This window comes from Ovis aries, chromosome 3 (assembly GCF_016772045.2).
Source record: "Ovis aries strain OAR_USU_Benz2616 breed Rambouillet chromosome 3, ARS-UI_Ramb_v3.0, whole genome shotgun sequence".
Taxonomy (NCBI): domain Eukaryota; kingdom Metazoa; phylum Chordata; class Mammalia; order Artiodactyla; family Bovidae; genus Ovis; species Ovis aries.
Genome location: NC_056056.1, coordinates 225,915,072 through 225,929,860, shown reverse-complemented (window position 1 = coordinate 225,929,860; position 14,789 = coordinate 225,915,072). Strand labels below are relative to the sequence as shown.

General features: G+C 61.4%; 1 protein-coding gene across 5 annotated transcripts in view; it reads right to left on the bottom strand.

Annotated features, from left to right (window-relative positions):
* The window catches only part of SHANK3 (SH3 and multiple ankyrin repeat domains 3), a 51,135-nt gene that overhangs the window by 5,157 nt on the left and 31,189 nt on the right, over window positions 1-14,789 (bottom strand). For all 5 annotated transcript variants that reach the window (XM_042247966.1, XM_027968291.2, XM_042247968.1 and 2 more), the window contains 3 exons: window positions 14,102-14,232; window positions 13,407-13,491; window positions 6,838-9,094 (listed from right to left, as the gene is read on the bottom strand). In XM_042247966.1, coding sequence (XP_042103900.1) covers window positions 6,838-9,094; window positions 13,407-13,491; window positions 14,102-14,232 — 2,473 coding nt within the window. The remainder of the gene's footprint in view (window positions 1-6,837; window positions 9,095-13,406; window positions 13,492-14,101; window positions 14,233-14,789) is intronic.

Sequence of the window (14,789 nt, the reverse complement as noted above, 5' to 3'; positions counted from 1 at the left end):
ACAGCCGCCGCTGTCCACCACCACTCTCCGCGCTCCGATGGCCTCTCCGCCAGGCCCTGACCAGGGCACGGCCCGGTCACAGCCCCGCCAGCCTCCCAGAGGGCTTCCGGGAACAGTCTCTAACACGGGTACCTCACTAGGCACCTGCACCCCTGGACGCCTCCTGGTCTTTCTCCAAACAGCTTAGCCAGGCTCCACAGTCCTCGGCACCCTTCCCAGCGGCGTCTGAGTCTTGTACTATCTGGCTCACTCCTGACGCCTGGACCAGTGAGGTCTGCTATCGCGCCTCCCCTCCCCTTGCCCAGCCCTGCAGTTGCCAAGGATGTCAGCAGAATCCCCTCGCTGACCTGTCCACCAGCTTCCCTCTTAGGTGCCCTTCCACTTCCTTTCTAGATGGGTCCCCCGATTAGTCCACACTTTCTCCCAGGCCGTGTCATCCACTTCCACCCTTTGCTATAACCAGTGTGTCCACAAATGCCGTAGGTCAGGCCAAGCCAGGCTCTCCTGAGCCCCAGACCTCTGCTGGGATCCCCACACATGCTCTCCTCCCCAGTCCCTCTTACACCAGAGGCCTTGGAGCCCCTGTCAGCTGCCCCGTCTCCTCACCCACACGGCTCAGGAACGCAGGCCTTTCTCCTCATCCCCCAGCTACCTCTGATCCCACACCGTTCATGGCCTCACTCAGGACCTCTTGCCTGGCTTCCTAATTGTTAGCCTTGACGCCTGGTACCTAGCTTAAAGCCAGAAACACAATATTCATGGGGCGGGGGGGGGGGGGGGGGATGCTGTAAGGCAAGAGCAACGAGACGTGTCACTCTCAGGCTGGACTGCCTGTCAACCCAGCGGCGCCAACAGGCGAGAAGCAGCCAGGCCTGGCCCCGGCCTCTGCCTGGAACTTTCTGCCACCACACTCGTGCAGGGCAGGTCTGAGCCTGCGGCCGCCTGCAACTTGAAAGGCTCACGAGGGAGGCAGCCCTCAAGAGGGGCTCAAACGATTCAGGCTGGGAGCACCACGAGGCCCCCTCTCAGGCATCAGCATCTCACCCCGGCCCTGCCTTCTCACTGCCCGCACCAGCTCACAGCTCCAACCTCCAACACTCCAGACGCCCCTGGGCCCCCGCCGTGACCCCTCCCCACGCCTCCAGCGGAGTTCACGGCTCTTGAGGCCCTGATCACGGCTCCTGCAAACACACCTCACAGGTCCCCGACCTGCGAGGACCTCCTCAAGGAAGGAGCACATCCCGGCCCCTGTGTCCTGCCCTGGCCGGCACACGAGAGGTCCAGTTTCCAAAGAGCAACTCCTGTGGGCCTTGAGGCACTGCAGTCACGTCAGGCTCCGGCCAGACTCCCGGATGCGAGCAGGACAGGGCCCACAGCGGGTCCCCCGGGCTGGGCTCTCCATCACCGCGGAAATGTGCGTCTTCTGTGGGATGATAACTAGTGACCCCCTAAGGAGACGGTCAGACCACAGCACGCCACACATCAGAAGTTCTGAGACGCACCACTGAGAAGAAACCTTGCCAACTTTGTGTCCAAGAATCTTTTTAGGTAAAATCAGATGTGCAGGCTCAGACAGGAATAAAGCTGAGAGCCAGAGCAGAACCGAGTGTCGCTGTGGGGCTCAGAGACGGGCAGCCCTCAGGCCACACGTGGGACTCAGATCCAACACGGGGTCTGGAAGACGGAGGGAGTTTAGAGCGGGCGTGCGGCTCTGAGAAGACGCTCTGCTTGTCAGGCTAGACTGAAAGCTAGAAGCACAGAGAGCGAGCTGGTCTGGGACCAGAGTTTCCAGCAGCCAAGTCCATGGGCCTTCCGGATGCATTTCCACAAGTTACCAAGCTTCAAGTCCTTGACATAAGGGGTGACCTCTCCTTCCCCTTCTGAGATCTTTTCAGATCTCCAGGCCACAGAGTGTCTTGCAGCTAAAGGGACATAGAGCCTGGACTGAGCTATCAGTGGAGAAGGTGGGCGGAGTGAGTAACTGCTTCCCTTGTGGGGTCTCTGTGGTGAGGAGAAGGCAGGCCTGGGGCCAGGCGACAAGGCTCGGGGTGTGACCCACCGAATGGCCGTGGCAACTGCCCTCGAGCTTCAGCTGGGATCAGTCCCGGAAGGAGACAGCCCCACCTGGACACCAGAACTTCCTACATTTGGGACCTGTCTCCAACAGACAGTGTCAGCAGCAGCTCTGTCATGACGTGAGAAGTGAGGGCCACACTCTAGCCACTGCTGGCTGCAAAGAGCTGCCCAGCAGCCCCGACCGGCAACACACGCAGCCACATGGGGGGCTGACTGCACGGGGGGCTGACTGCCTGTGGTCTCCCCCAGGGCTGAGGGCAAGGAGGAGGAAGGACGAAGTGTGAGCAGGAGCAGAAGGGAACGCAGAGGGGAGTGGCTGAGGAAGGGAAGGGCACACGAGGCTTAAGGCCGCTGGGCCTGCCGGGGGCACTGACTGGGCTCAACTGTAGTGACTTCAGAATCCACGTGCTGTTTGTTATACACCGGCTGATAAACGTAGGTGCTGGTCTACAGAATGAACACAGAGGCATTTTTGCGTGAGGGGAATCATTGTTCAGCTGTGACCCCGTGGACTGCAGCACGCCAGGCTTCCCTATCCTCCACCATCCTGGAGTTGGCTCAGACTCATGTCCATTGAGTTTGTGATGCAATCCAACCATCTCATTCTCTCTCACCCCCTTATTCTCCTGTCCTCAATCTTTCCCAGCATCAGAGTCTTTCCAGTGAGTTGGTTCTTCACATCTGGTGGCCAAAGTATTGGAGCTTCAGCATCAGCCCTTGCAATGAATATTCAGGGTTGATTTCCTTTAGGAGTAACTGGTTTGATCTCCTTGCTGTCCAAGGGACTCTCAAGAATCTCCAGCGACACAGTTTGAAAGCATCAATTCTTTGGTGCTCGGCCTTCCTTGTGACCCAACTCTCGCATCCATAGATGACCACTGGAAAAACCACGGCTTTGATTATATGGACCTTTGTCGGCCAAGTGATGTTTCTGCTTTTTAACACCCTATCTAGGCTGGTCACAGTGCTCCTTCCAAGGAGCAAGTGTCTGTTAATTTCATGGCTGCAGTCATGGTCCGCAGTGATTCTGAAGCCTAAGGAAAGAAATCTATCACTGTTTCCATTTTTCTGCATCTATTTGCCATGAAGTGATGGGACTGGATGCCATGACCTCCATTTTTTGAATGTTGCGTTTTAAGCCAGCTTTTTCACTCTCCTTTCACTTTCATCAACAGGCTCTTTATCGCCTCTTCGCTTTCTGTCATTAGGGTGGTGTCATCTGCATATCTGAGGTTGTTGATAGTTCTCCCAGCAATCTTGATTCCAGCTTGACTCCAGCGGGCATTTCACATGATGTACTCTGCATATAAGTTAAATAAGCAGGATGACAATATACAGCCTTGACTTACTCCTTTCCCAACCTGGAACCAGTCTGTTGTTCCATGTCTGGTTCTAACTGTTGCTTCTTGACCTGCATACAGGTTTCTCAGGAGACAAGTAAGGTAATCTGGTATTCCCATCTCTTTTAAGAATTTACCATGGTTTGTTTTGATCCACACGGTCAAAGGCTCTAGCGTAGACAATGAAGCAGAAGGAGATGGCTTTCTGGAGTTCTTTGCTTTCTCTATGATCCAGCGGATGCTTGCAATTTGATCTCTGGTTCCTCTGCTTTTTCTAAATCCAGTTTGAAGTTCTTGGTTCACGTACTGTTGAAGCCTAGCTCGGATGATTTTGAGCATTAGCTTGCCAGCATGTGAAATGCGTGCAACTGTACCGTAGTTTGAAGATTCCTTGGCATTGCCTTTCTTTGGGATTGGAATGAAAACTGACCTCTTCCAGTCTGGTAGCCACTGCTGAGTTTTCCAAATTTGCTGGCATATTGAGTGCAGCACTTTCACAGTATTTCAGGATTTGAAACAGCTCAGCTGGAAGTCCATCACTGTTTATACTAATGCTTCCTAAGGCCTACTTGACTTCACACTCCAGGATATCTGGTTCTAGATGACAAAGCAAGAATACAAAGAACTGTACAAAAAAGGTCTTGGTGACCCAGATAACCACGATTATGTGGTCCCTCACCTAGAGTCAGACATCCGGGAATGTGAGGGGAATTACTGCACGTCAACCCTGTGGGTGTCACCAGAAGGGGTTTCCTGACAGAGACTCCAGATCGCAGAGGACAAAGAGCAGGGCTTGAGGTCAGATGCCACCATTCACTGGCTGGAATGGCCCTCCTCAGAACCTCAGCTGTACTGTCTGAAAAGTGGAGCTTACATTAGTATCCATCCAACAGAAAGGCGGTGCAGACGAAGGGACGTGACTCGGCCTCATCCGTGCGGAGCGCGCTCATTTCCCATAAGGACGCTGAGTCCCCCTGCTGCCCTGGCAGAGCACCTGGCCACCCTCACTATTTCACAAGCGAGAGACTGAAGTTCACTGACGCGAAGTGGTTTGTCCAAGACTACAAACTCAGATGCAGCCTGCTGAGGGTCGGTATCCAGGGCCATCCGACCCGGCCAGCGTCAGGGAACAAGGTGAGTTGCTGCCGCTGACGAACACCACGGCACGAAGCAGTCTCCTGTTTCAGGCTCGCCGGCACCGGTGCCTCTGGGCATATCCCCCGAGTCCCCTTTGGATACCACCCCCACCCCCACTTTAGAACCTGTCCAGTAGCTGGGCTGACCACAAGCCCCGACCCCTAAGACAGCATATTACGCAGGCCTGGCCAACAGCAGCCCTGCACCTCCCTGACTCAAGTGACCATTTCAGGGGACACAGGGGACCCAGATGAAGCCGATCAGAGCCTGGGATTTTGCAGGAACTCCTGAGGGAAAGAGACGCACTCTGCCATGGCCTGCAGAGCAGATGGAATATAACAGCTGGAACTGCTGGCTTCGCCCTGAGCCCCACATCCAGGAAAGGAAGCACACGCAGGTCCTGATGCAACCCGGGGCCACCGGACGAGAGAGCCTTGCCATGGCAAAGGCGAGATGCTGGAGACGCGAACAGGAGGCGTGGCAGGAGGCTCCTGAGAGCACCCGCTTCAGCCCCACGGCAGGCCACGGAGCGAAGGCGGGGCCTGGGCTGCCTGAGCACGGCTCTGGGTCCCAGCAGCCAGCAAACCTCAAGCCAGCGTCCGCCTTCTGCGGCATCTGTCCTCAGCTACCTGCCTAGGCCTCAGGTCACAAAGGGCAGCACTGGCATCCGGCAGATGCTCTATCAGGCCTGCTCTGTGCCAGGCGTGGTGCTACCCACTGTCAACAGCCTTGATTTTCATCAGGAGGGGCACAAGGGAGTGCAGGGGCTGGTGGAGGCAGGAGAAGCAGAGCGCAAAGCAGGGGGCTGGTCCAGGCTGCGTCAGGGAACCCCCGCCTTCAAGGGTCTGTTCCTGAGAGGTCTGGGCTGCTCACTCCAACTGGACACCCCCGGCCACACCCCTAACACCCTCTCTAAGGGCACTTTAAACATTGTCCTGGTAGGAATAAGGCTTTCACATGCAACTGGGAGTTGGAAGAGGTGAAAAGTGGGGAGGGCCCAAGAGCCAGCCCGGGATGACAGGAGCTGGGGGGTAGCTCCCCAAACCACTTAGGAGAAGCATCACTAGTTTCCCAAGCCCCCACCTATCTTCTGAGTCCTTAGCTGGGAAAAGAGCAGACTGGACAAGCCCTTGTGAGTGAGACCTGGATCCCCTCGCTGCTTTGTGAACTCTGCCTTCTAAGGCTGGCAGGAGAGACTCACTCGGTTGGTCACACGGTGAAGAGGAGGAGTCAGGAGGTGGTGCCCCATGTGACACCACAAAGCTACACGTGGGGGCGAGCCGCCAGGGTGCAGAAGGCAAAAGCGGACAAGGACTGACCGGGGGCGACCAGCGCTGACTCGGGCCAGCTCTCCCACCAGCACCCATGGAGCCCACAGGCCCAAGCAGGTCCTCTCCGGGGCAGGCTCCTGGGAATGAGGTCCTCAAGGGAGGAGCTGGATGAGCCCGGAGGCTGTGGCAGCTGACTCTGAGCCACAGCAGCCCCCCAGCCCCTCGCCCACGTCCAGAGCACCACATGGCCTAGGTCCCCACCTTGTGTAGGGGGTGGGCGGGGAGGCCAGAGGAACGGGTAAGGTAGGGGGAAGAAGCAGATGGAGGTGCAGAGAGAGAGGATGCTTTCCACCTAATGGCTTCTTAATGCACTGTGAAAATCACGAACAGGAATCAGTATTTGAGGGACTCTGAGGCAGTGCTGAGAGACAGAAATGTTTCTGGGGCAAAAAACAGGAAATTGGTGGTGGGTATTAGGAGGAAAAGGATCCAGTGTACTCTAAGTTTCCAAAGGAAGTGAGGAAAGATGGTACCAACCGCATGGGACAGCCACACCCACAAAGAGGATGGGGCGGTGGGTAGCGGTTTGCACAGGGCACCGAGAAGTCCAACAGTTGGGGGTGGGGGGCAGCAGCAACTTTAGAGTGGACCACAGAAGGACCCTTAATGGTAGAGGCACCTATGGTCGAGAGAGAGAGAGAGAAAGAGTCCTTGGGGATCCCCGGGGGCACAGAGCCTCAGTGCGGAGGTGCTCACGCCCAGCCTTCACCGCCAGCACCAACAGGGATGCAGAGAAGAACGCCTCTGACATCTCAGGCCCCTGAAAGAGCCTTGGGTCTCAGACAGACGAGGCCAGGTAAAGGACAGAGGCTTGGACAGGAGAGCGCAGGGTGGGGTGGCATGGACAGGTGACAGAGGGGACGGGGTGGGCGGCGAGGGGCGGAGCCACGGAAGGACAGGAGGAGCCCGGGGCGGGGTGGACAGGACCCGACCCTCCCCACTGCCCTGCTCACCGAGCTGCCGCGATGGGAGACTTCTTGGCAGGGTCCAGCAGGCCGCCCAGGCCGCCGGCCGGCTCCTCCCCCAGGGAGCGGGTGTCTTTGTTCAGCTGCTGCAGGCGGGAGCTGAGCTCGGTGATCACAGTCGGCTTGTCGTCTTCAGGCCCAGGGAGCCCCCGGCTCTCGACGGGGTCCCCCCACAGCTTGGACCTTCTCTGGAAGAGGTAGCGAGGGCGAGCAGGCCCGGCAGCAGAGGCCAGCCCGGCGGTGGCGGCGTGGTGCTGCTGGGCCATGAGCTCACTGTCGGAGGACTGCTTCAGCAGCGGGTCCCTGAAGGTCACCGGCCCCTTCCCCAGCGGGGACTTGAGCTTGGGCTTGGGAGGCACTGGTGGCTTCTCGAGTAGAAAAGTATGTCCGTCAGCGAAGGAGGTGTGGGTGTCCGTGAGTTCCCCGCTCTCTGAGCTCAGGGTGGACATGCTGGACACGGTGGAGATGGTGCTTGTGGTCTCCAGGTGGGGGTCGCTGGAGCTGCGCGTGTCGGCCTCCTCCACCCCTGAATCTGCTGCGGACTCCGGCGCGGGCGGCGGCTCGCTGCTCGGCTTCCCTGAGGCCGGGCCTGGCACCGTGGTGGGTGAGGGGCCGGGGCCGGCGAGTGGCGTGGCCAGCAGGACCCCGTTGGCAAACTCTTCGGGAGGCGGCACAAGCCCGATGCGCGCCAGCTCCTCTCTGGTCTCCTCATCGCTGGAGGACAGCTGGGCTGGCGGCAGGTTCACAGCGAATACCAGCTCCGGCTCCTCCTCGGAGCTGCCCTGGCCAGGCCCGGAGTCGGCGGGGGCACTGCCGGGGGGCTGGGCCCGGGGGCTCGGCAGGGGCTCTGCGACCACAGCTGACTGAGTGGGGGCCGGGGCCAGCTCCGGGGTGCCAGGGCGCTGCTCTTCGGCCCCCAGCCCACTGGGCTCGTGCCCATTGCTGGTGGCGTGCACGACGATGAGGCCAGCGGGCCGCTGCAGGGACGTGTCCAGGACGCTGAGGATCATGGACTTCTTATCCTCCGGAGACTTGCGCTCCTCCCGGGGCGCCTTCTCGGGCTCCCTCCGCGCAGGCACGGGAACCCAGGCTGGGCTCCTGGGGGAGAAGGCTGGCGAGGCCAGAGGCCCTCGCTCCGAGTCCCGGGCCTGCACATCCACAAACAAGGGCCCGGGCCGGTCGGTGTCGGGACTGTGCACAGGTGTAGGGGACCGGGAGGGCACCTGGGAAGCCAGAGCCCGCTCGCGAGCCGCCAGGGCCAGGGCCAAGGGCGAGCTGGGGTCCAGGGGTTTCCCGGTGAGCGGGTGGATGAAAGTGGAGCCGGAAGGCCCAAGGCTCGGGCCGCTGACCAATGGCTTCAGAGCAGAGACTGGGGAGGGCAGCAGCAGGTCGCGGCCGGTGGTGGTGGCGCCAGTTCCCAGAAGGCGCTCGTCGATGGAGCGCGAGGGCTGCAGGGACGGCATGTCCGCGCTCGGAGGGCTGCCCTCGATGGCGCCCACGGACAGGAAAACGCTGGAGCGCCGCCGCTCCTCCAGCCGCCGGTCCTTGCTCGGGGCCGGGCCCCCAAACGCCAGCCCGGGGCCGTCTCCGGGGCCGTAGTCGAGGCCGCCGGGCCGAGGCCCGCGGTGCGTCGGGGAGGGCTCCCTGGCGAAGCTGCCGACGACCGGGCCGGGGCTGCCCACGGCCAAGGCCGCGCGCTCCTGCGCGTCCTCCACCTGCAGCTGCTTCACCAGCGGGCTCTTGCGGCGCTGAGGTTTGGACGGCGCGAAGAGGCTGGCGCTGAAGGCGCCCAGGTTGGCGTAGGGGCTGTCGGGGCCCGGCGGCCGGGGCCGCCGCTTGGGTCGCTCCGGTGGGGTGGCCGCTGGCGGGGGCCGAGCGGCGTCGGCCGCCTCGGGCGCCGAGTCCTGGAGGATGATCATGGAGCGCGCGCGCTTCTGCCGCTCCGGGTAAGGCAGCGGGCCCAGGCCCGCGCCGGAGTCATACAGGCCCGGGGCGCCCGCGCCCAGGCGCGCCTCCAGGCCGGGTTTGAAGCTGGAGCGCACGGTGTCGTAGGCGCGGCCCGGAGGCGGCGGCGGTGGAGAGAAGGTGGGGGGCGGCCCAGAGTCGAAGTAGTAGGGGGCGGGAGGGGGCGGCGGCGCGGTCTGCGGAGGGGGCGGGATGCCACGGCCCTCGCGCACAGTGTCCTGCATCGACGTGCTCCTCGGGAAGCGCCCCTCCAGCAGGGACGCCAGCTTCTCGTCCTCCCCTGCAGACAGAGGCTCTGGTGAGCCCAGCCCTGGCACTGAGGGCCAGGGCCTGCGAGGAGGCCCCTCTGGACCCGGGCGCCTGCCCTCCCCCAACCCCCGGGGGCAGCCCAGGTCCCAGGCGCAAAGGCATCTTCCAAATCTGCTAGAGCTGCTGGCCTGCCCGCCAGAGGCTGGAGTCAGGGTGGGTGAGGGCACTAGGGTTACAGAGCAGAGGGAGACACGGGGAGACGTGGAGAGCCCAGGGCACGGGAGTCTGAGCAAGGTCCTCAGGCTGGACTGGTCCCGGAATGCCAGGCTCTGCACCTCAAGCCAGGCGTCAGGTTGGTAGGGCTCCTGAGGAATGGCGAGAGGGATGGGTTCAAATACAGGGGAGAGGAGGGCCCAGCAGCAGAGGCTCTGAGAGAAGACTGCAACCCTGACCCATGGAGAGGCCCAAAGACAGCAACCCCCCCCCCCCACCCCAGCAGTGGGGACGGAACTGTGGAGAATGTGGAGAAGGGCGGAGGGTGGTTGGAGCAGCCTTAGCGCCCAAGATTGAGCAAGGCCTCCTCGTGAGCCACCAGCAGCGGAATAAGCAGGTGTCACTGGGAGGCCCTGGTGGCAACCGGGGTTGAAGGAAGGGAGACGGTCAGATATAAGGGGGAACTCTCCCAAGCAGGAGTGATTCACTGTAGGCAAGGGGGCAGCAGGACTGTGGCCAGGAAGAGAGAGCTGAGGCCCGGGTGAGTGGTGCTCTGGGAAGAGACAGGTCCAGAGAGGCTCCATCCTAGCAACTGATGGGCACTGGGCTGGGGGAGGCTGCCAGGAGGTCATGCCATAGCCCTTGTTGTTGCCCAGTCACTACGTCGTGTCTAGCTCTCTGTGACCCCATGAACTGCCGTAGCCCTAGTGGCAGAAATTCAGGAAGGCTGGGCAGAGGAGGGATGGCAGGCTGAGCACGTGACCCGCGTTTCAGCCTGGCTCCTGACTGGCTGTGTAAGCCTACGCCAGGCCCTGAGCCCCTCGATGCCCCAGTTCTCTCGTGGACAGCACAGAGTTAAAATGAACCCTACCTCCTGCCTCACTCTGGTGTCATTAGGGTCTGTGCAAGAGCAGGGCTGGAGCACGCAGGGCTGCCCCTGTCCTGCCGCCTCGCTAGAACCTGGCGGGGCCTCCCGGGTGCAGTGTGGACAGCTGGGCCACAGGCGCGCTCCGTTAGGCCGCAGGCGACAAACAGCCCAGGCCAAGGAGAGCAGACGAGGGCTCCTTAGAGCCGACGCACAGGGCTCTGGGAAGACTGCCTGCGGATCTACACCTGGCCTGGCTCAGGGCTCGGCCGCGTTCCCATGCGGACCGCCTGTCCCCACCCACCGCCCCCTCTGCCGCCATGGCGCTACCAGTCCACCCACACAGCGCTGCCCGCCTGTGTCTGCGGAGCAGCACAGCCCGGGGCCCGTGGTGGGGCTGGGGGCCTCTGGTGCGATAAGACTTGAATCCCACTCCTGCCAGTTACTGTCGGATGTCTCTTCACCTCCTGACACCTCAGTGTCCTCACCTCCGGAGCCCTGTCCCCTCCCACGGAAGTGTGACGTGGAGCCGTTTCAAGCTTTTAGCACAGGGCTGAGCACCCAGAAGCACCCGAGGAAGGCAGCTATGGTCGTCATCGGCATCATCATTTTTAGGTCTGCCTTCCACCCCCACTGCTGGACACAGATTCTGGGCCAGGTTTGGCCTGGGTCTCCTCCCCGCCACATTTCCTGCGCGGCATATAAACGCAGCTCAACACCCACCAGCTTGTGCGCGAGCTGGAACCACGCGGGACAAGCGCGTGCTCCTGGAGGATGCAGGAGGCTTGGCACACCGCGCTCCAAGGCAGGGTGAAGACAAGCCACTTGCCTTGGGGTGAAAATGGGACTCTGTTCTGATGCAGAGCAGGTGGGGCCCTCTGCCCAAAAAATAACCGAGGGCATTTCTCCAGCACTTTCTATGCACCAGCCTCAAGATGCGGGACCTACAGCTACTATCAGCATGTGACTGCAGCCCGCTGGGTGAACCTCAGGGTGGCCTTAGGAGGTAGGTACTAGATGGTCCTCATGTTTACGGGTCAGGTCCCAGCATTTCAAGGACTGAGATGTGTGGCAAGGGTTACACAGACAGGACAAGGGGTGAGGAGCCCCAGAGTCTTGACACCTCGATCAGCATTCAAGTGACTGACAGGTGGCAGGCTAGGGCATGGAGGACGAAAGGCACGCTCCCTGTGGACGGAGCCCAGGAGTGTCCGGGAAGGGAAACACTGGCAACCTCCCCTGAGCGGCTCACAGCCTGAGGACAGGCGCTTAGGCCTGGACCCGCGGGGGTCAGTGCTGGGACTGGGCGGGGCTGAGGGACAGGCCATCCAGAGAGAGTGGTGGCGGGTGGCTAGCAGTGCGTGTGGAGCCAAGTCAGAAGGGGACAGAGACAAACATCCCCAGATGAAGCAGCAGAGGATGGCCCAGGGCCCCGCGGCCCCGCAGAGCCCACAGAGGAGCAACTCCAGGGATGCAGGGTGACCTCTGAGCTGCAGAAAGGCCCCTCTGGTGAGAGAGGCGGACTAGAGGGTAAACAGAGGGTGAAGGTGGGGCAGGCGGTCACAGGGAGACCCAAGCTGGGGCTTCAGAGACTGAGGCACAGGACAGTGAGGCCTGGCCAGGTAGGGCTGCAAGGTGTGTGAGGAAGCACACCACTCCTAATTTGGTGGGGCAGCCAGCGCATAAGGAGGAAATAAGAATGCCCAGGGCTTAGGCCAGGGAGGTGAGGGGGACATGCTTCTTGGCTCCAAAATAGCTGCAGTCACCTGTGCCCCCTTCCCCAGCCTTCCACCTAGAGAAATGACCGTAGCAGTCTCTGAAGGACCACTGCTGTCAGCAACTCACCCCATCATCTCCCGGAAACCCCCAGGTGTCCTGCATGTCTGAGCCCCCACACACACTCCCCAGCCTTCCTGTCACCCAAGCATGGCTGGTCCCCCCAGCAGATATGCCCGCATACCCACCATGCAACTGCTGAGCTGAGCTGTCTGCAGACAGGCCCCCTCCCCCAGCCGAGTCCCCAGGCCCTGCCCAGAATCAGCACAGAGCGTGTACTAATCAGCAGGGCCTTGGGGTGAATAAGGGATTGGGTTTGCAATCAGTCTGCAGCTGATTGGCCAGATGAGTGAACAGAAGGCAGGCAAGGCAGCTGTGTGACCTGGGCCAGGTCATTCTTCCCCTTTGCCTCAGTTTCCTCATCTGCAATCCAGAGGTGCTGATGGTGTTATCTCAGGAAAGCTACTCTAAGTGTTAAATGGACCGCGCATGTAAGCACATGCTGGAGCAAGCACTGATGAGGCATTTCCTCTGCGGGGCATCGGGCACACAGGAAGAAAGGCATGGACAGGCAGAAAGGTCAGCGGGTGAACAGATGGACAGAAAACTGGACGTGTCTGTGGGTGGACGGACGGACAGGTGGGGAGGTTAGGGGGCCCAGATGCCGAGAGGGAGGGATGGTAGGGAGGGCTTCTTAGATGATCCAGCCCGGGGTCAGGAGAGGAGGTGGCCAAGGGTGATGGGAAATGAGGACCCACGGGTTTAGGTGCCGAAGGCAAAGAGGCTGACACAGCCTCGAGAAAGATCCACGTCCCGCAGGGGAGAGATGGAGACTGAGAACCGAGGGGGAAACGGCAACTGTCCTCGAAGTCCTAGAGGGGAAAGCTTCAAGGAGGAGGGAGCAGGAAAGTCAAGTGTGTCCCCTGGGAGGAATCCCCTGGTGGGAACAATTTCAGTTTTAAATATGGACAAAGCTGGCCTGCCCCAGGCCAAGAGGTAGGTGAGGAGACAGCAAGTAGGGGGACTTCTGCAGAAAACTGCCTGTGAAGGAGAGGAGGGGCGCAGAGACGTAGCTGGAGTGCTGGAGAGGGGAGGGGGCAGGTTCAAGGGCAGAGCAGCGTTAGCATCAGAAGTGTGGCGTGCTGGGCTGCAGGGCACAGCCAGGCAGGGCACGGGAGAGCCAGGGGCGGGGACGCCGGCATCTGTGAGAGGGCAGGACCGGGGTGCCCGCCGGCGGGGAGGGACGGGGAGAAGCCTCAGGGGGATCTTTCAGCTAAGTATCTCTTGGGTGAAAGACTGACATCCCCTCGCCCCCATATGCATCCACAAACAAATGAGATTCCTGGGCTGCCGCCAGGGAGGGGCAGGACTCAGAGAGAAACCACCGACCTCAGTTGAAGGGTGGGGAGAGACAGGGGCCTCCAGCCCGGCACCCACTCCACCCCCAACCCAGTACTCCAGCCCCATGCAGCCCCCAGCCCAGCCGTACCTACAGACTTGGTCCGTGGAATCCCCTTCCGCAGGGAGCCTGGCAGCTTCTCCGGGCCTGGGAGGCCCTGGCGCTCAAACAGTGACTGTGAGAGTTGGAGGGGCAGGGGTGTGTGGAGGCTCCAGAGCACCAGGGCCCCTACTTCCCCATCCAGCCCCACCCATCCTCCTCCTAAGCCTGAGATCAGACCCTCCATGTGCTAATTCCAGCAGCCCTGGTGCCCACAGTGGCTGACAGAAGCCAGACCCAGGCCCTGCCTCCAAGGAGCAGGGGCAGAGCTGTGGGACCCAGGCAGCCCTGGGCAGGGTTCTTCCAGACGGGGACAGAGCAGGCAGGCAGGGGGCCTCGGTGAGGCTGGCGGGGTGGGGGGCAACAGCCCAGAAGTGGGCGGTGGGGAACAGAGGCACACCATGCTGTGACCTCAGCTGGGCTCGGGTCTTTGCTCCAGGGGGCACAGAGCCTGCCAAAGGCAGGAGGCATCGAGTGAGCACTCAGCACGCGTTGAACTGTGGCTGTTCTGGGGGCTCAGATGGCCCCCAGTGTCTTCGGAAGAGGCTTTGGGGTCCTTCACCCCCACCCCTGAAGAGTGGAGTCCAAATGAGGGACCCTCACGCTCCACATGCACAAGCGGTGGGGAGGGGATGCAGGCCCCGTGCCCGCCCACGCCCCTGCCCCCTGCTGCCAGGCAGGCTCACGCTGATCTCAGCGGGGGTGATCCTCCGGCTGGTGGGCCGCTGCTTGACGGTGGCCGCCCTTGAGTCCGCGTCCGCGATGTCGGGCCTCAGTGCCGGCTCCGCGGCAGCCGCCAGGATCTCGTCTGGCCTCTCTGCACAGCCAGAGAGGTGCCGCCTCAGCCACAGGGCCCCTGAGCCTGCGACAGCCCCCTGCAGCCCCAGACCCAGCCTCCCGCAAAGCTGGTCCCCCCGGGGCTGCTGACAGAGGCCGTCCAGCCCGGCCCAGCCCTCACTCCCCAAGGCATGCGTTCCTGATCCAAGACAGGAGGCTTGAGACTCATGTCCCACCCAAGCCCCGCACATGCCAGAACCAGCCCCCACTCCAGCCTGGCCTCTCCCCTCAGGGAGGCTCCAGGTGACCCCATGAACACGGCTCCAGGAAAGCCTGGCTGGCCATGAGGGGGAGACCCACGGCAGGGGCAAGACTGTTCAGGGGCAGAGACTTCCTGAGCTTCCCAGTTTCCCGCTGCCCTTTCGTTGTTCCCGTCTGTACCCTCACTGCACCGAGGCAGGCAGCAGCTCCAGAACAGACCCTGGTGCATAGCCAGCGTCCATAAAGAATATGCATAAACCAAAGCCAGGGTGGGGGTAGGGAGTGGTTCACTGCCCCAGGCTAGAGACCTGAAGCAGAGCTGTAGCAGATAAGGAG